Source organism: Conger conger, chromosome 19, assembly GCF_963514075.1.
Source record: "Conger conger chromosome 19, fConCon1.1, whole genome shotgun sequence".
NCBI lineage: Eukaryota > Metazoa > Chordata > Actinopteri > Anguilliformes > Congridae > Conger > Conger conger.
Window position 1 is genome coordinate 6123567 of NC_083778.1, and position 19819 is coordinate 6143385.

The 19819-nt window shown below is 42.1% G+C and overlaps 1 protein-coding gene across 1 annotated transcript in view; it reads right to left on the reverse strand.

The window, feature by feature from the left end:
- LOC133119395 (NLR family CARD domain-containing protein 3-like) overlaps nt 1-19596 on the reverse strand; it is a 64552-nt gene extending 44956 nt beyond the window's left edge. Inside the window, exons 1-10 of the mRNA XM_061229985.1 lie at nt 19508-19596; nt 19235-19345; nt 18958-19065; nt 16824-16934; nt 16543-16653; nt 14470-14580; nt 14232-14301; nt 12035-12371; nt 8940-11271; nt 2206-2379 (exon numbers count right to left, since the gene is read on the reverse strand). Of these exons, the coding sequence (XP_061085969.1) occupies nt 2206-2379; nt 8940-11271; nt 12035-12371; nt 14232-14301; nt 14470-14580; nt 16543-16653; nt 16824-16934; nt 18958-19065; nt 19235-19345; nt 19508-19554 (3512 nt within the window). The 5' untranslated portion in view covers nt 19555-19596. The remainder of the gene's footprint in view (nt 1-2205; nt 2380-8939; nt 11272-12034; nt 12372-14231; nt 14302-14469; nt 14581-16542; nt 16654-16823; nt 16935-18957; nt 19066-19234; nt 19346-19507) is intronic.
- Nucleotides 19597-19819: the final 223 nt, after the last annotated feature.

Here is a 19819-nt window from a genome sequence, read left to right on the forward strand (position 1 = left end):
ACCTTGTGTAATGAATGATTCAGTTGAAATGTTGAACTGTTTTAATGAGCACCCGTTTGATTCGGTCTCATCTGCTTCCATACAACCCTGTGCAGATGTCCTGTGTACAATGGTCAAACCTCAGCTTTACCCCCTTTTCAGTACAGGAAGTGCACAAAGCCCTTAAAGCCTTAGATCCAAGAAAGTCTGCTGGTCCTGACCTTTTAGATGCTAGCTGTTTGAAATTGGCAGCTGACATTATAGCTGAACCTTTAACAGTTTTAATCATACCCTGGAATGTCACGAAATCTGACCAAAGCATTCTGAAGCAGAGATTGCTTAACACAGCTCTCTCAGAGCAAGCAGTTGCTTGGTTTGGAAATGATCTTTCTGACAGAGCTCAATGCACTCGATTTGATGGTCTCACTTCAAATGTGCCATCTATCCATAAGGGGGTGCCACAGGGTTCAGTTCTGGTTCTCATCTTATTTACTATTAATATCAATAGTTTGGGTCATAATGTGTCAAATGCTTGCTCTTCATTTCTATGCTGATGATACTGTTACTTATTGCTGTGCTGCACTGCTGTGTCTTGTCAAAGCCTTTCAGAACTTGCAAAGCGCTTTTGATATTGTACAAAATACGCTATGTCAATTGCAACGTCTTTTAAATGCTGACAAAACTAATGGTGTTTACCAATTCAAGAAAAACCTGACTGAATCTGCCATCTATTGTTTCTCTTGAGCTTGTTTCCTCATATGAGTCTTAATTGATGACTCCTTTAAACCACATATTCAGCACCTAGTTACGAAACTGAAAAGTATTTTCTTTTGAGGCTAAAAGGAGACTTTTCTGCCTGTGCTTTATTATGGTGAGGTTTTGTACATGCATGCATCCTCTCAGTGCCGCCATGCGATCAACACTGTTGATCATAGTGGTACACTGAGATTTATTACTAATTGTAGGGCTCTTACTCGCCATTGTACCTTATATGATCGGGTTGGCTGGCCAGCACTGGCCACCCATAGACTGAATTGGTATATCCTCATTTGTAAGGCAATTCTTGGTCTGCTTCTGTCGTACCAATGCATTTATATATTGCAGAAAACTGCTGGAAGTTATTGTTTACATTTGATCTTTTTTATGCAGTTTGTTCCCAATGCCCATACGGAAATGGGGAAAAGGACCTTTAGGTATTCTGCTCCTTCTGTTTGAAACATTTTGCAAAAAGACATAAAAATTAAGGAGTGGGTCTCATTAGATGCCTTCAAATCCTACAGTGGCAGCAATAATTATTTGATCCCTTGCTGATTTTGTAGGTTTGCCCACTTACAAAGAATGGAACTGTGTAAAATTTTAATCATAGGTACATTTTAACATGAGACAGAATATCACAAAATAATCCACAATAAAATCATATAAATTTAATACATTTAATATCATATTTTCACATGAAATAAGTATTTGACAATATGACTGAATACTTGGTGGAGAAACCTTTGTTGGCAAGCACAGAGGTCAGATGTTTGTTGTAGTTTTTCACCAGGTTTGCACAGATCTTGGGAGGGATTTTGGTCCACTCCTCTTTGCAGATCCTCTCCAAATCCTTAAGGTTCCAAGGCTGTCGCTTGGCAACTCGAAGCTTCAGCTCCCTCCACAGATTTTCGATGGGATTTAAGTGTGGAGACTGGCTAGGCCACTCCAGGACCTTAATATGCTTCTTTTTGAGCCACTCCTTTGTTGCCTTGGCCGTATGTTTTGGGTCATTGTCATGTTGGAAGACCCATCCACGACCCATTTTCAGTGCTCTCACTGAGGGAAGGAGGTTGTCGCCCAAAATTTCCTGGTACTTGGCCCCATTCATCCTCCCCTCGATACGGTGAAGTCGTTCTGTCCCCTTAGCGGAGAAACACCCCCAAAGCATAAGTTTCCCACCTCCATGCTTCACAGTGGGGATGGTGTTCTTGGGGTTGTACTCAGCATTTCTCTTCCTCCAAACACAAGTCGAGTTGATGCCAAATAGCTCTATTTTGGTCTCATCTGACCACATCACCTTCTCCCAACCCTCCTCTGGATCATCCAGGTGTTCTTTGGCAAACTTCAGACGGGCCTGTACATGTGCCTTCTTCAGCAGAGGAACCTTGCACGCGCAGCAGGATTTTAATCCTGCTGCCATAATCACTCATTCTATTTAGTTAAGGTCACACAGAACACCGCACTACTCACCCCAGTCTCTGTAGTTTACAGTTTGGATTCATCAGTCCAGCACAGAGCAGCTTCACTCCTGCATCTCCCAGGGTATTGCTGCTGAGGTCCAGATCTCTCAGGGGTGAGTTTGATGACTGGAGAGCTGAGGCCACAATTTCACAGGACTCCTCACTTAGGTTACAACTGTGCAGTCTGTAAAGAAGAATGAATACATGATAGAATAAAAAGGTTGGGTAGGATGTAAAAGATAACATCTTTCAGAGTGGACAATGAGTTAGTTTGCAATGCTGTGGGACATTTGGCACAGTTAATGGTAAGATGTAAAATATAACACACATGCCACAGTGGCCAGGGAGTTTGCTTTTTTTCCTTTTGGTTTTCTGTGACAAACTTCCCACAGCTAACACAGCCGAAGGCAGACTGACATACACACGACTTGCTCATATCCTGTGGGCTCCCTACATAAACATGCACAACAATACTGTAGACACAAAAAAAAAAGAAAAAAAGAAAAATAATTAAAAAAAAGAAAGAAATCCCCCAAACTGGTTTCACAATTCTTGGCACCCCTGCTTTAATTTTGTGCTGTAGCTGTACCCAAGTACAAGTGATTCCCCTTTTGTGTACGTGTCTTTGCGCATCTTTATTTGTAAGGCATGGCAGAACTTTCAGACTTTTACCCAGACACCTGGCAAACTCTGAGAACCAACCCAACAGAACTTGCATTGAAAATCAAAATGAGTAAAAAAATGCTCCATCTCATAATAATGAAATTTATCAGATACATTCAGCTACCTGCTGATACTGTAACTGTTTGATGTTCCAAACTGGTTTTTTTTGGTAGGCCTAATGCATCACCGATGTCTTTGACTGTTTTTTGTTTTTTAACAATGTTTTTAATGGCTTTCTTGACTTCAATTGGCACAATTCTGGTCCAAACAGAAAAAAAAGCCAATAACAGAATCCATGCCACTGAAAAGGCAAGAATCAAGACTAGATACTGAAATCAGTTTTTATAGGTTTGTTTTTCTACACTCAATATGCCATAATGACAAAGTGAAAACACATTTAATAATCTTCATGAATTAGGGGCCGCGGTGGCGCAACGTGTGGTTGCAGTTTGCTGCAGTTGCACACCGGGGACCAGGGTTCGATTCCCGGTCCTGCCAAAAGGTTTGGCCGGGTCATGTGGAGCAGCGTAATTGGCCCGCTGCTCCAGAGGGAGGGACTTGGCAGGGTCAGCGGATCGCCGCATACAACAGCACCCCGGGCGCCTCGGAATCACGGTCACGAGCATGAGACGAGACGGCTTGAAGAAGGCGTGAGGGACGAGGTGTGAGCGGTGTCTCTAATGCTAGCTCTAATTGAATCAGTCGGGGTACAACTGGCTACCAAATTGGGAGAAAAAGGGAAAAATCTGAAAATAAATGTAATTTAAATAAAAAGAAATCAACAGAGAATCTTTCAACAATAAGCCAAACTACTGAAGTTGTCTTCTTCCCTACAGTGCTACAACTCAGTTGTAATAACATCAGTATGTATGTTGTACCAAACTGTAATATCACTTTAAGGAATCTTCTGCTGCTGCGTTGGCTACCTGTGACGTGCTCCAGTCCATTCTCTCCTCCTCTGACCATTCACTCATTTGTGCCTCCTCCTCACCTATTCCTCCATTTAGTTACACATCCTCAACAATTCTCACTTCTATCTTTCCGTTTCAAACCACTCTTCCTTGGTAGTTGTGCTTTCTCTTCTATTTCTGCCTGCCTCCTTCTCTCTCCACTTACTTTTAACAAACTCATCTGGAGACATATTCACATTTAAACATTTTCTTGACTGAGTTAGTTATAAATTAGCTGGCTAACTTGCTACATCTCATTTTATATCTATCCTGTACCATTTTAATAAACTACTTCACTTTGTGAACATGATCAGCAAACCTAAATTTTAGGTTAAAAGTATTACGATTTAAAATATTAGTCAGATGAGGAGTTCCTTAACATGGATAAATTAGCAACAGACCTGTCAAAGATCCATCCATCCATTATCTTAACCTGCCTATCCTGAACAGGGTCGCAGGGGGGCTGGAGCCTATCCCACCATACATTGGGCGAAAGGCAGGAATACACCCTGGACAGGTCGGCAGTCCATTGCAGGGCACACACACCATGCACTCACATACTCATACACATGGGCAATTTAGACTCTCCAATCAGCCTAACCTGAATGTCTTAGGACTGTGGGAGGAAACTGGAGTACCCGGAGGAAACCCATGCGGACACGGGGAGAACATGCAAACTCCACACAGAGAGGCTGACCAGGATTCAAACCCAGGAATTTGCTGTGAGCTTACTGTGAGGCGGCAGTGCTACCCACTGCACCATCCGTGCCGCCCCCTGTCAAAGACAGCAGGACCAAATACATGTGACAGGTGGGACATAAGGACATAAGTCTTCCCTCAGTCACCTGGTTAACCTAGACAAAGGGGATATGTCACTTTACCCGTGCTATTGTTACCTGCCTTGTGGTTGTGCAGAAGGGAGATTCATAAGTAAAACTAAAACATCGAAGGCTTATAGTTCGACAGTATTGTTCATAGTTTCCCATGTTTTATGTTTCAAGCGCAGCATTGAGTGGATGGCGATTCGATGCAAGCGGAGAGAATTGTCGGGTGGCAAATATTGAAATGGGGTAAGCGGTTTGTTCCGTCCCATTCTAGGTGAACATAAGCTTGCCATTTGGTTTGGGTTTGTGTGTCAAAAATGGTTTGGTTTAGGGTTTGCATGGCAGCGGGAAAGTAACGCAATTAAATCTAACTCTCATATTCTTTTGATGTTTTGTGTGTTCTCCTGCTCCTGACTATGTAAGAGGTGGCACGCCTTCAGTCACTGTTTTCCCTGATTTATAATTTGAGTATTTTATTACCCTCTGATTTAGTAACGTGCCTTATCACCGCTTAAGATTTATATTCAGGAGCTGTGTTTTTATTGTATGTGTCTTTTCAATTCATACAAACCTACTTTGGGCTGGTCCCGTGGGCAGAGTGCAAAAACTCATTTGGGCAGAGAGTATTTCTGTATGATATCCCTACAATTTGCAGTGTAACACTGATTTAATAGGTTTATGGTGTATTTTGTTTGTTTGCCAATTTATTGTTACTTTACTATTCATTCACTACCCCAACCTGAAATTGAACACAGTGTGGACTGCTCTGCATAGTGTTTCTGCTTTGTCATTAGTAACTGTGCTGACCCAATTCTGTACAAGAATTTCTTAGCCTCAGATTCAATACAATACATAAATGAGCGAGCAGCTTTTTCTGGCGGTGATGTCTGTGCGTCAGATGTGCATGAAGAATACTGCTCCTTTCGGGACATATACTATAGACATTTATTCTAGGAGCAAAATAATGAGTTTGCGACGGGTCCGGTTTTTGCCTACCTTGCTATGAATAGGGCATTCCCAAACCTTGCAACATTGAATCACATTTATCTCAATTCCTGTGAGCAGTGCGCAAGCAGAGTGCTCTTTCAGCAGGCTAAACCTATTGACAACATACCTTCGCTCAACAATGACCGAGGAGCGTCTTTCACAGCTTGCACTTGTCTTTATTGGGAGAAGTGACAAAGAATATTGAATATCTGTAGGAATGATGCATGTATGGCAGGCTATGGTGGATGTAAAATTAAACTAGAGATGTACATTTCCTCAAGAAAATGCGGAGTGTAACTGCGGCAAATCGGGCGAATATTGCTGCTACTGCTAATACTATGGTGTTTAAATATTTACATTTACCTAATAAAGTGGTCACTGAGTGTATTTGAGCTGTGCTAGAGGGCAGAGGCCATTGTGACATCATAGGCTATAACATTACATTACATTACATAACATTACATTATTGGCATTTGGCCTACACTCTTATCCACAGCGACGTACAGTTGATTAGACTAAGCAGGAGACAATCCTCCCCTGGAGCAATGCAGGGTTAAGAGGCCTTGCTCAAGGGCCCAACGGCTGTGCGGATATTATTGTGGCATCAAATCTGTGGACTATTGGCAGTACAGTTTAAATATTTGCATTTACGGGCTTAACAGAGCATTGGTGTCTCTTCACACGGACTGGGAAGAGTCAGTCTGACATGGATGACTGAATATATGAACCGAATAGTTGAATTTGTATATAGCTAGTCACATTTGAGTTATTGTTATCATTAAAGTGAAACAGGTATTTTTTACGAAGCTTTGTAAAATACTTTGTACTACTATTTGCATCCCTGCCAAAACCTTGCCAAGATCTATTCTGTTTTAATTCGCAAGTTCACACACATAGCACTAGATATACAGTGCATCCGGAAAGTATTCACAGCGCTTCACTTTTCCCACATTTACATGTTACAGCCTTATTCCAAAATGGAATAAATTCATTTTTTCCTCAAAATTACACACCCCATAACGACAACATGAAAGAAGTTTGAAATTTTTGCAAATGTATTAAAAATAAAAAAACTAAGAAATCACATGAACATAAGTATTCACAGCCTTTGCTCAATACTTTGTTGATGCACCTTTGGCAGCAATTACAGCCTCAAGTCTTTTTGAATATGATGCCACAAGCTTGGCACACCTATCTTTGGGCAGTTTTGTCCATTCCTCTTTGCAGCACCTCTCAAGCTCCATCAGGTTGGATGGGGAGCGTCGGTGAACAGCCATTTTCAGATCTCTCCAGAGATGTTCAATCGGATTCAAGTCTGGGCTCTGGCTGGGCCACTCAAGGACATTCACAGAGTTGTCCTGAAGCCACTCCTTTGATATCTTGGCAGTGTGCTTAGGGTTGTTGTCCTGATGAAAGATGAACCGTCGCCCCAGTCTGAGGTCAAGAGCGCTCTGGAACAGGTTTTCATCCAGGATGTCTCTGTACATTGCTGCATTCATCTTTCCCTCAATCCTGACTAGTCTCCCAGTTCCTGCCGCTGAAAAACATCCCCACAGCATGATGCTTCCCATGCTTCACTGTAGGGATGGTATTGGCCAGGTGATGAGCGGTGCCTGGTTTCCTCCAAACATGACGCCTGGCATTCACGCCAAAGAGTTCAATCTTTATCTCATCAGACCAGAGCATTTTGTTTCTCAAGGTCTGAGAGTCCTTCAGGTGTCTTTTGGCAAACTCCAGGCGGGCTGCCATGTGCCTTTTACTAAGGAGTGGCTTCCATCTGGCCACTCTACCATACAGGCCTGATTGGTGGATTGCTGCAGAGATGGTTGTCCTTCTGGAAGGTTCTCCTCTCTCTACAGTGGAACGCTGGAGCTCTGACAGAGTGACCATCGGGTTCTTGGTCACCTCCCTGACTAAGGCCCTTCTCCCCCGATTGCTCACTTTAGACGGGCAGCCAGCTCTAGGAAGAGTCCTGGTGATTCCGAACTTCTTCCATTTACGGATGATGGAGGCCACTGCGCTCAATGGGACCTTCAAAGCAGCAGAAATTTCTCTGTACCCTTCCCCAGATTTGTGCCTCGAGACAATCCTGTCTCGGAGGTCTACAGACAATTCCTTTGACTTCATTACATTTACATTTACATTTTAGTCATTTGGCAGACGCTTTTAATCCAAAGCGACTTACAAGTGCATAGGTTCTACCACAAGTCAAAGCATCACATCCAGAACTAGAAAAATACACCTGGACTGCTGTTCTAAACATATAGTCGTCATCATAAGTGCAATATATATATATATTTTTTTTTTTATTTTTTTTTTTTTTTTTTTTTTGGGGGGGGGTTAGACAGGGATAGGGGTATCAGAAGGGGGGGGCGGGGTAAATCAGGAGGGGGGACTAAGGTAGAGTTGGTTTGTGCTCCGACATGCACGGTCAACTGTGGGACCTTATATAGACAGGTGTGTGCCTTTCCAAATCATGTCCAATCAACTGAATTTACCACAGGTGGACTCCAATTAAGCTGTAGAAACATCTCAAGGTTCATCAGTGGAAACAGGATACACATGAGCTCAATTTTGAGCTTCATGGCAAAGGCTGTGAATACTTATGTACATGTGATTTCTTAGTTTTTTATTTTTAATAGATTTGGTAAAATTTCCCCCCAAAAAATTTCATGTTGTCATTATGGGGTGTTGTGTGTAGAACATTGAGGAAAAAAAGAATGTATTCCATTTTGGAATAAGGCTGGAACATAACAAAATGTGGGAAAAGTGAAGCGCTGTGAATACTTTCCAGATGCACTGTACTAACAATAGTCATCTCCCTCTCTTTCACTCCTCTCCACTACTCGTCCTTATTCGAATCAATAGCACCTGTGTGGGAGATGGTGGGTTACCATGCATTGAACATTACTGCTGCCCTAGAGGCGTGGAGAATACTTTTTCAAAACACTGAAACTAAATAATTTGCCGAGATTACAGGATGAACCAAGAATCCCCCCTTTCACCCGCTTAATCCCACATATGAGCTGTGATGTATGTTTTGATCCATCAGATTACTCTGCCTTTCACTTTCAACAAATTAATCTTTTATTTGACCGTTTCTTTGGAAATAATAAAAGTAAATTCAATTAAATATATAAGCAAGGAGTTTTTGCAGCTGAATTTTCTGGATTCAGAACATCAAATGAGGGCAGAAGATAGATTATGAAATTATAATCAAATTTTCAGTTGCCTGACAATTTTATTGCACTTCATTCTGACTAGAATGATAATGAATATATGCTGTCAATAATCTACATGAATAATGACATAATACTCACATGGCCTTCCTGCAGTACCTGACTACTGGTACCAGTCTGTGATGACCTGCTTCTGATGTTTTGTAGGTCTTCAAATCAAACTCATCCAGGACCTCCTCTGACATCAGTAACACAAAAGCCAGAGCTGAACATTGGTGGGGTTCCAGCTCTTTATGAGAAAGTTGTCCTGATCTCAGGGAATTCTGGATTTCCTCCACTGCAGAGTTGTCATTCAGTTCATTCAGACAGTGGAACAGATTGATGGTCCTCTCTGCGGAAGATTCGGATTTGAGCTTCTCCTTAATGTACTGGACTGTTTGCCGAGTGCTCCGTGATCTGCTTTCTGTCTGTGTATGGTGGTCTGGCACAGGGGATCCGCTTCCTGTCTGTGCCAGTAGTCCTCCTAAGAGGGTCTGAATGGTGTCCAGAGAGAGGCCGAGAAGGAATCGGAGGAAAAGGTCCAGGTGTCCGTTCTTACTCCGTAAGGCCTGATCCACTGCTGTCCTGTGTAACTCAGACAGCTGGTCCAGGTGTCCATTTAAGGCCTGACTCACTGCACTCCAGTGTAACCCAGACAGCTGGTCCAGGTGTCCATTTAAGGCCTGACCCACTGCACTCCAGTGTAACCCAGACAGCTGGTAGGGGTGTGTGTTCTCACTCTCTAAAGCCTGATCCACTGCCATCCTGTGGAACCCAGGCAGCTGGTAGCCGTGTCCATTCTCACTCTCTAAGGCCTGACCCACTGCACTCCAGTGTAACCCAGACAGCTGGTAGGGGTGTGTGTTCTCACTCTCTAAAGCCTGATCCACTGCCATCCTGTGGAACCCAGGCAGCTGGTAGCCGTGTCCATTCTCACTCTCTAAGGCCTGATCCACTGCCCTCCTACGGAACCCAGACAGCTGGTTGGGGTGTGTGTTCTCACTCTCTAAGGCCTGATCCACTGCCCTCCTGCGGAACCCAGACAGCTGGTTGGGGTGCGTGTTCTCACTCTCTAAGGCCTGATCCACTGCCCTCCTGCGGAACTCAGACAGTCGGTCACTCTGAGGTCTTGGTTCTTCTGTTCTGAGCAGATTTCTGTTCTCATTTACACAGGAATGAAATGCAAACAAGGCGGCCAGATACTCCTGAATGCTCAGATGCACAAAGCAGTAGACCTTCTCCTGACCCAACCCACGCTCCTCTTTAAAGATCTCTGTGCACACCCCAGAATGCACTGAAGCTTCACTGACATCAATGCCACGGTCTCTCAGGTCCTCTTCATAGAATATCAGATTGCCCTTTTCCAGCTGTTGAAAAGCCAGCTGCCCCAGTTTCAGGATGATTTCTGTATCTGATGCTGACATCTTTGGGTTTGTTTCATCAGAGCCACGATACTTCAGATTCTTCACATTAGTCTGAATGAGCAGGAAGTGTGTGTACATTTCAGTCAGAGTTTTGGGCAGATCTCCACTCTCTACTTCACCCAACATTGTCTCCAGGACAGTAGCAGAAATCCAGCAGAAGACTGGTATGTGACACATGATGTAGAGACTCCTGGATGACTGGATGTGCGAGATAATTCTGCTGGCCTGGTTCTGATCTCGGATTCTCTTTCTGAAGTACTCCTCCTTCTGTGGGTCATTGAACCCTCGTACCTCTGTCACCTGGTGGATGCACTCAGGAGGGATCCGATTGGCTGCTGCAGGTCGGGAGGTGATCCAGAGGAGAGCAGAGGGAAGCAGATTCCCCTTAATAAGGTTGGTCAGCAGCACATCCACTGATGATGACTCTGTTATATCACAGCAGATCTCATTGCTTTGGAAATGTAGAGGAAGTCGACACTCATCCAGACCATCAAAGACAAACACAACTTTGACTTCATCACCTTCAACACTTTTGACCTCTTTCAGTTGTGGAAAGTAGTGCTGCAGAAGTTGCATCAGACTGAATGCTCCTTCCTTCTTCAGATTCAGATCTCGGAAAGGAAGAGTGAAGATGAAATCCATGTCCTGATTGGCTTTTCCTTCTGCCCAGTCCAGAATGAACTTCTGCACAGAGACGGTTTTCCCAATGCCAGCGATGCCCTTTGTAAGCACAGTTCTGATGCGTTTCTCTTGACCAGGTAAAGGCTTAAAGATGTCATTGCAGAGGATTGGAGTCTCCTGGGTGGTTTGTCTCTTGGATGCCGTCTCAATCTGTCTGACCTCATGCTCATTATTGACCCCCCCACTTCCCCCCTCTGTGATGTAGAGCTCTGTATAGATCTCATTGAGGAGAGTTGTGTGGCCCTGCACTGCTAAACCTTCAAATGTGTATTCAAACTTCTTCTTCAGATGGGTTTTCAGTTCCTGCTGGGCTCTTTTAATGGATTCATCTGAAGAGAGGAAATATGATAAATAATTGTATTTAAAATAAGATCAACATTTCCCATTCAATGATAGATTGATGGAAAAGATGGGAAAAAAAAGCTTATGCAGTGAGTTTTCAAAGTATTTTACACACATCACAGTGATGCATTCATTTAAGAGTGTAACACACCTCTCTCACAGTATTATAGACCTCTCAATGATAATCAATCACAAACAAAACTAATGAGCAAAAAGTACATACTGTTACACTTGTACAAGAGTGAAGGAAAAAAACACATTCAAAAGATGAAAACTGATAATGGTTTCAATTGTCCTTTTCCATGTCATTTCTCAGGTTTATGCTGTGGGGATCCTTGTGGTAAATACCATCTTCAAAGGTCACACAGTCATTTTAAAATCTGTTCTGCCCTGAATATGAACTCAGGACAGTGTGTCTGATGGGACAGTGCTTTAGTTACTGCACAAACTCAGGACAGTCTGTCTGATGGGAGTGCTTTAGTTGTCTGACTTTTGAGCACAAAGTTCCTGCATTGAATCCCCTTCAGAGACATTTAATCTTCTGTGCAATCACGACTTGAGGCTATAATTCCATTTAAATGCCTTTGTGAACATGTTGTTCATGATGTTTTCTAGATGTAAGATTATCAAGGTAAAGCATTATCACGAAAGTGTGAATTCTATGAATCAGAACATTGCACTGTGAGATCTGTTTGCTAAACTCATGTCAGTACTCTAATGGACACACAGTAGCAATGAGAGAGAACTTACTGCACTGCTCTCTCTCCAGTGAGTAAGCAAGATCCTTCTGCTTCATGTTCCTCAGGATGTGGAGTGTGATCTTCAGAGACCTCTCACTGCCACAGGTCTCCAGCATCTTCTCAACAATGTACAGGAGCTCAGGATCCTCCTGCTCTCTCTCACTGCAATCTGGGTAATCATGGCTTTGATGACTTGTGAACGATTCCATCATCTTCATGAACTTCTCCAGCACAGAAGGATCTTCAGACAGAGTCTTAAAGCATTCTGGGCAGTCCTGACTCAGATGGCTCTGAAACGGTTTAAACTCTCCATTCTTCTTCAGCTCCACCAGAGTGTTCAGGAGAGACTGAAATAAACACATGAAGAGGTGTGCTGTATCAGTGTGAAATAAACACTCAATGCACTACAACCATTGCCTTGTGTCACATGCTTTTGATGGCCAGAAAAGGGACAGATAATTTGAGACACCAAATGCACAGCAGTGCCAAATGCTCATATCTGAAGTGTAGCTTTTGTTCCCATTTGAAGGCTTTGTAGACATATGAAGTGTGATAAATAATTAATTTCCTCAGAATTGAGTTGCTCTGTGCAATGCATTCAGTAAATGCTCACGGTGAGCTGAATGCTTCTGGTTTAAAAGGCTCTGTTTGGAGGCTTACTCTGCTGCTGTGTTTGAGACCAGAAAAAGGAGTCTGGACTTTCTGTGAGCCACGCAGGGCCAGGACCACTGCAGAACTGGATTAGAGATTAAGGTGTGTTGTGTTGCTGTTGTCTTTTCAGGACTTAGAAAGTCGTACATTAGCACTAGGACTAGCGCTTCATGTGCACAGCCGAAAGCTTCACCTGCTGTTTCCACTCAGGATTCTCTTCCCAAACATTTATGATTTTTAATTTCATGTTTATTTTTTACCTCCTTGAGCCAAAGAAGCCGCAAATGTTTTAATGTTCACATTAAATGTTTCAACGAAAAGCGGGTTGATTGCATGCATGCATGAGATGTGCATGGTTATGAGTAATATTTGGCAAAGGTGGAGCATGTTATTAATGTTAAGTACAAAAAATCCGATTCAAGGCCCTAGTGTTGGCATTTCAGGCTGCTAAGGGGACTGCCCCACCTTACATACAATCCTTGATCACTCCCTACTCCCCAGCTAGACCACTCCGGTCTGCCAGCTCTGGTCACCTTATGGTTCCCTCTCTACGTGCACCTGGCGGTCGAGCTGCACGGTCACACCTGTTTTCAGTTCTGGTTCCTCAGTGGTGGAATGCCTTGCCTACCACTGTCAGGACAGCAGAATCCCTCCCCCTATTTTGACGCAGACTCAAAACACACCTTTTCAAACTTTACCTTAGTCCTCCCTCCTGATTTCCCCTGCCCCCCCATTTCTGATATCCCTCTCCTCCTCGTCTACGCAAAAAAAAAAAAAAAAAAAAAAAAAAAAAAAAAAGGCACTGATGACGACTATATGTTTTGAACAGTATTACATGTGTATTTTCCTCGTTATGGATGTGATGCTTTGACTTGTGGTAGAACCTATGCACTTGTAAGTCGCTTTGAAAAGCGTCTGACAAATGACAAAAATGTAAATGTAAATGTAAAAAGGGACTTTTTTTCATGATTGTGAAAATATTCATGATATCCAGTGGGGTCCAGAAGTCTGAGACCACATTGACATTTCAGGGATTATTTTTCATTTTATTGTGTTCATGTTATTTTGAACATTTTAAAACAAATTAAAGTTACTTTGGTTAAAGACCAAAGAAGAGCAAGGATTGCTGCATAATCCACAATCACCTGACCTCAACCTCAATTTATGGGGACACTTGAAGACTGACAAAAACCAAGCATTCAGTAACATCACAAGATGCTCTTTGAAACATTTGAAACACATGCTGGAATAACATGGATAATCAGGTTTTGCACAAATATGTGGAGTCCAAGACAGCTCATGTGCATGTTGCCATTAAAGCTGGGGGACATACCAAATACCAAGAAATTATGAAATGTGTGTAAATTTCAAAGATTCAACTTTTCACTCAAATTGTTATCCTGATAATATAATTTGTAATTAAAACATTTGTATTGAAAAAGAAAATAATGGCAAATAGAAGCATTACATACCACTATATGTTTTAATTCTTTTTTTATCAGTTATTTTCTGTGTACTGTAAATCTAATGAAGTTATGAGGAAGATGATCTCACACCTGTTTTGGGGAAGATAATTTCTCTGAACTCTTGTCTTCTAAAGAGCTTGACTCCAGTGACTGCAGGACCCTGTGAACAAAACACAGAGACAGAGCTTCTAGTTAAACTCATCCTCTTACTGCAGCTCTAACTCACAGCACATCTGAATGACAAAATAAACCTCATTTACACCTAAAATTTACCAGTGATATTTAAATATAATAAAACTATTGCATCAATTTGAACTGGTTTAATTACCTTTGATCACCTGTGACCTCTCCTCTGAAGTTGAGTGGCGGTTTCATTGAACAATCACTCTTCATCGACAGACAGCTGGGTACAGGTGACCCTGCTCTTTCTACCTGGACCCTGTGAACAAAACATGGAGACAGAGCTTCCAGTTAAACTCACCCTCTGACTGCAGCTCTAGCTCACAGCACATCTGAATATGACATAATACACCTCACATATACCTGAACAGTGCGACTGTCATTGAATTTAAAGGGAAACACCAATATTTTGGGAAATACACATTTTTTACAACTTACCCAGCAGATGAGATGTTTGATTTTTCTTCTTTTTTTGCATTCACTGGCTCCGTTTCCATGTGAGCAAAATGTGTTAGCTTAGCATAAAGACTTGAAGCCTATAGGTGTCAGTAGTGTAGGATCCACATTTCCCACAATCCCACAGGACAATTCCATGACGTCCACCCCGCATGACGTCTAGCTCGGTTCAGCCAATCCCATAATGGCGGGAGCAATAAACTTTCCCCTGTAAGAGCAAGACATGTTCTCGGGATCCCTCTCTTCTTCTCCCCATTCCTTCTTTTCGACGCACCCTTTTTGGACATTCGCTTCAGCTCATCTGCTCCGAGACTCGGACACAGGCTGAATGCAGCACAGCGCACTACCAGGCCTACGGTCACACCTAGTTACCTTGCGGTGACTTAGTGGCCTATAGCGAGTGGAAACTGGTGTACACGGAACGCTACATCAGTTTACTCCTGCAAAGCTCACCAACGAATAACAGCAACAAACTTTTCCACCCGGAAAAAGGACCAAAGAACATTTTTTCCAGAACCGAACAGACCAGACAACGCACAGCCCACGGTAACATCCCAGCTCTGCGCATCTCTCTAGTACCTCTTTCACATTACCATCGCCGCTTCTACAAGGACAGCACGTCTTCTGGATCAAGCAATGCATATAGACTCAGTAAGACAACAAACATTCAGGCATAGCCAGTGTTTAGTTTAGTCTTGACTGATATTGCGAATCTGTATTCTATATTTGCGGTCTTATCATTGGAATGTATTTTGTTAGCTATATATATATATATATATATATATATATATATATATATATATATATATATATATATATATATATATATATATATATATATATATATATATATATATATATATATATATATATATAGCTAACAAAATACTTCGTTTAATAAATAAATTATATTAAACCCGGTGTCTGTTTGGCGTCACACAGACATGAGAGCCGAGTTAAAGCAGTCTTATGAAGAACTTCCAACCTTCAGGTTATCGGCATGTTTAATCATTAATATTGGTTATTTAATTAAAATACTAAATTTGTGGTTAGATATTTCTGATAACAGTAATTTTATGAGACTGATTACTTTTTGCAGTTATACTGCTACAAAACATTAATTGGGGCCCCGGTTTCGTAGAGTAAAATCCCCACGTTATTTGGAGGCACGTGCAAGGACCCTACAGTAGAATACCTCCTTCAAAGTGAAGAATTACACCTTACAGCAACTCTGAAGCTGTCTTATTTACATGAGGTATCATGTGTATTTGAAATACACTTGCAGGAAAAAATATTTTTAAATGAGACGTTGTTTTCGGAGAAGTTCAACCTTTTAAAACTACCTTCAGAAGGTGCACATCACTGTGTTCAACCAGTGGAAGATGGAAGAGGATACATGTGTGTTCAGCGGTTATAGTTCCAACGGTCTAACTTCACCAAAAACAACGTCTCTCGTTTTAACTTTTAACCTGCACGTGTACTTCAAATACACATGATACCTCATGTAAATAAGACAGCTTCAGAGTTGCTGTAAGGTGTATTTCTTCACTTTGAAGGAGGTAGGCTACTGACATCTTTCGGCTTCAAATCTTTATGCTAAGCTAACAGGATATGCTAACATGGAAACCAAGCCAGTGAATGCACAAAGATTTAAATGATATCAAGCACCTCCACTAAGTCTGAGTAAGTCGGGGAAAAAGGTATATTTCCCAAAATATTGGTGTTTTCCTTTAACAATTGTGTCGATTTGAACTGGTTTAATTACCTTTGATCACCTGTGACCTCTCCTCTGAAGTTGAGTGGCGGTTTCATTGAACAATCACTCTTCATCGACACACAGCTGGGTACAGGTGACCCTGCTCTTTCTACCTGGACCCTGTGAACAAAACATGGAGACAGAGCTTCCAGTTAAACTCATCCTCTGACTGCAGCTCTAAATCATAGCACATCTGAATACAACAAAATAAACCTCATTTACACCTCAAATTTACCAGTGATATTTAAATATAATAAAACTATTGCATCAATTTGAACAGGTTTAATTACCTTTGATCACCTGTGACCTCTCCTCTGAAGTTGAGTGGCAGGTCCATTGAACGATCACTCTTCATCGACAGACAGCTGGGTACAGGTGACCCTGCTCTTTCTACCTGGACCCTGTGAACAAAACATGGAGACAGAGCTTCCAGTTAAACTCATCCTCTGACTGCAGCTCTAGCTCACAGCACATCTGAATATGACATAATACTCCTCACATACACCTGAACAGTGCGACTGTCATTGAATTTAAAGGAAAACACCAATATTTTGGGAAATACACATTTTTTACAACTTACCCAGCAGATGAGATGTTTGATTTTTCTTCTTTTGTTGCATTCACTGGCTCCGTTTCCATGTGAGCAAAATGTGTTAGCTTAGCATAAAGACTTGAAGCCTATAGGTGTTAGTAGTGTAGGATCCACATTTCCCACAATCCCACAGGACAATTCCATGACGTCCACCCCGCATGACGTCTAGCTCGGTTCAGCCAATCCCATAATGGCGGGAGCAATAAACTTTCCCGTATAAGAGCAAGACATGTTCTCGGGATCCCTCTCTTCTTCTCCCCATTCCTTCTTTTCGACGCACCCTTTTTGGACATTCGCTTCAGCTCATCTGCTCCGAGACTCGGACACAGGCTGAATGCAGCACAGCGCACTACCAGGCCTACGGTCACACCTAGTTACCTTGCGGTGACTTAGTGGCCTATAGCGAGTGGAAACTGGTGTACACGGAACGCTACATCAGTTTACTCCTGCAAAGCTCACCAACGAACAACAGCAACAAACTTTTCCACCCGGAAAAAGGACCAAAGAACATTTTTTCCAGAACCGAACAGACCAGACAACGCACAGCCCACGGTAACATCCCAGCTCTGCGCATCTCTCTTGTACCTCTTTCACATTACCATTGCCGCTTCTACAAGGACAGCACGTCTTCTGGATCCAGCAATGCATATAGACTCAGTAAGACAACAAACATTCAGGCATAGCCAGTGTTTAGTTTAGTCTTGACTGATATTGTGAATCTGTATTCTATATTTGCCGTCTTATCATTGGAATGTATTTTGTTAGCTATAGATATATATATATATATATGTGAATTGAATCGCCATCTTTTGCACATAGAGTAAACTACGCAAGTAGTTCTCACAGCTAACAATAACTAACCCCCACTTTTACTTTCCTTTGTTCAAGGGACACACACACACACACACACACACACACACACACACACACCTTACTAACTTACCCTACTAACTTCCCGTTAGTTTATCTGTTCTGTGTTTGTACGTTCGTTTAATTGTCTGTTTTGGCGTCAAACAGACATGAGAGCCGAGTTAAAGCAGTCTTACGAAGAACTCCCAACCTTCAGGTTATCGGCATGTTTAATCATTAATATTGGTTATTTTAGTTATTAATTAAAATACTAAATTTGTGGTTAGATATTTCTGATAACAGTAATTTTATGAGACTGATTACTTTTTGCAGTTATACTGCTACATAACATTAATTGGGGCCCCGGTTTCGTAGAGTAAAATCCCCACGTTATTTGGAGGCACGTGCAAGAACCCTACAGTAGAATACCTCCTTCAAAGTGAAGAATTACACCTTACAGCAACTCTGAAGCTGTCTTATTTACATGAGGTATCATGTGTATTTGAAATACACTTGCAGAAAAAAATATTTTTAAATGAGACGTTGTTTTCGGAGAAGTTCAACCTTTTAAAACTACCTTCAGAAGGTGCACATCACTGTGTTCAACCAGTGGAAGATGGAAGAGGATACATGCGTGTTCAGCGGTTATAGTTCACCGTCTAACTTCACCAAAAACAACGTCTCTCGTTGGACGTGTACTTCAAATACACATGATACCTCATGTAAATAAGACAGCTTCAGAGTTGCTGAAAGGGGTATTTCTTCACTATGAAGGAGGTAGGCTACTGACATCTTTCGGCTTCAAATCTTTATGCTAAGCTAACAGGATATGCTAACATGGAAACCAAGCCAGTGAATGCACAAAGATTTAAATGATATCAAGCACCTCCACTAAGTCTGAGTAAGTCGGGGAAAAAGGTATATTTCCCAAAATATTGGTGTTTTCCTTTAACAACTGTGTCGAATTGAACTGGTTTAATTACCTTTGATCACCTGTGACCTCTCCTCTGAAGTTGAGTGGCGGTTTCATTGAACAATCACTCTTCATCGACACACAGCTGGGTACAGGTGACCCTGCTTCTACCTGGACCCTGTGAACAAAACATGGAGACAGAGCTTCCAGTTAAACTCACCCTCTGACTGCAGCTCTAACTCACGGCACATCTGAATATGACATAATACACCTCACATATACCTGAAGCGTGCATTGTCATTTAAAAAGAATTAAACAATTGCGTCAATTTGAACCAGATTCATTACCTTTGATCACCTGTGACCTCTCCTCTGAAGTTGAGTGGCGGTTTCATTGAACAATCACTCTTCATGGACAGACAGCTGGGTACAGGTGACCCTGCTCTTTCTACCTGGACCCTGTGAACAAAACAAAGACAGAGCTTCCAGTTAAACTCATACTCTCACTGCAGCTCTAACTCACAGCACATCTGAATATAAAACATCCACCTACACCTGAAAGGTGACAGTGACACTGAAGTGTAATTAAACAGTAGTGTCGATTTGAACCTGATTAATTACCTTTGATCCTCTGTGTCCTCTCGTCTGAACTTGAGTGGTGGTTCCATTGAATGATCACTCTTCACAGACAGGGTACAGGTGACCCTGCTCTTTCTATCTGGACCCTGTGAACAAAACATGGAGACAGAGCTTCCAGTTAAACTCACCCTCTGACTGCAGCTCTAACTCACAGCACATTAAATATCTGAGTCGTGCATTTATACCTCTTTCGGTCAGCGCTGAGGGTTCCACCTTTGCTCTCTGGCTCCTCTGAGAGACTCATTTTTAGAAACAGCGCCCACCTATCTTGTTGTTGAAGAAGTGTTTCTCTAT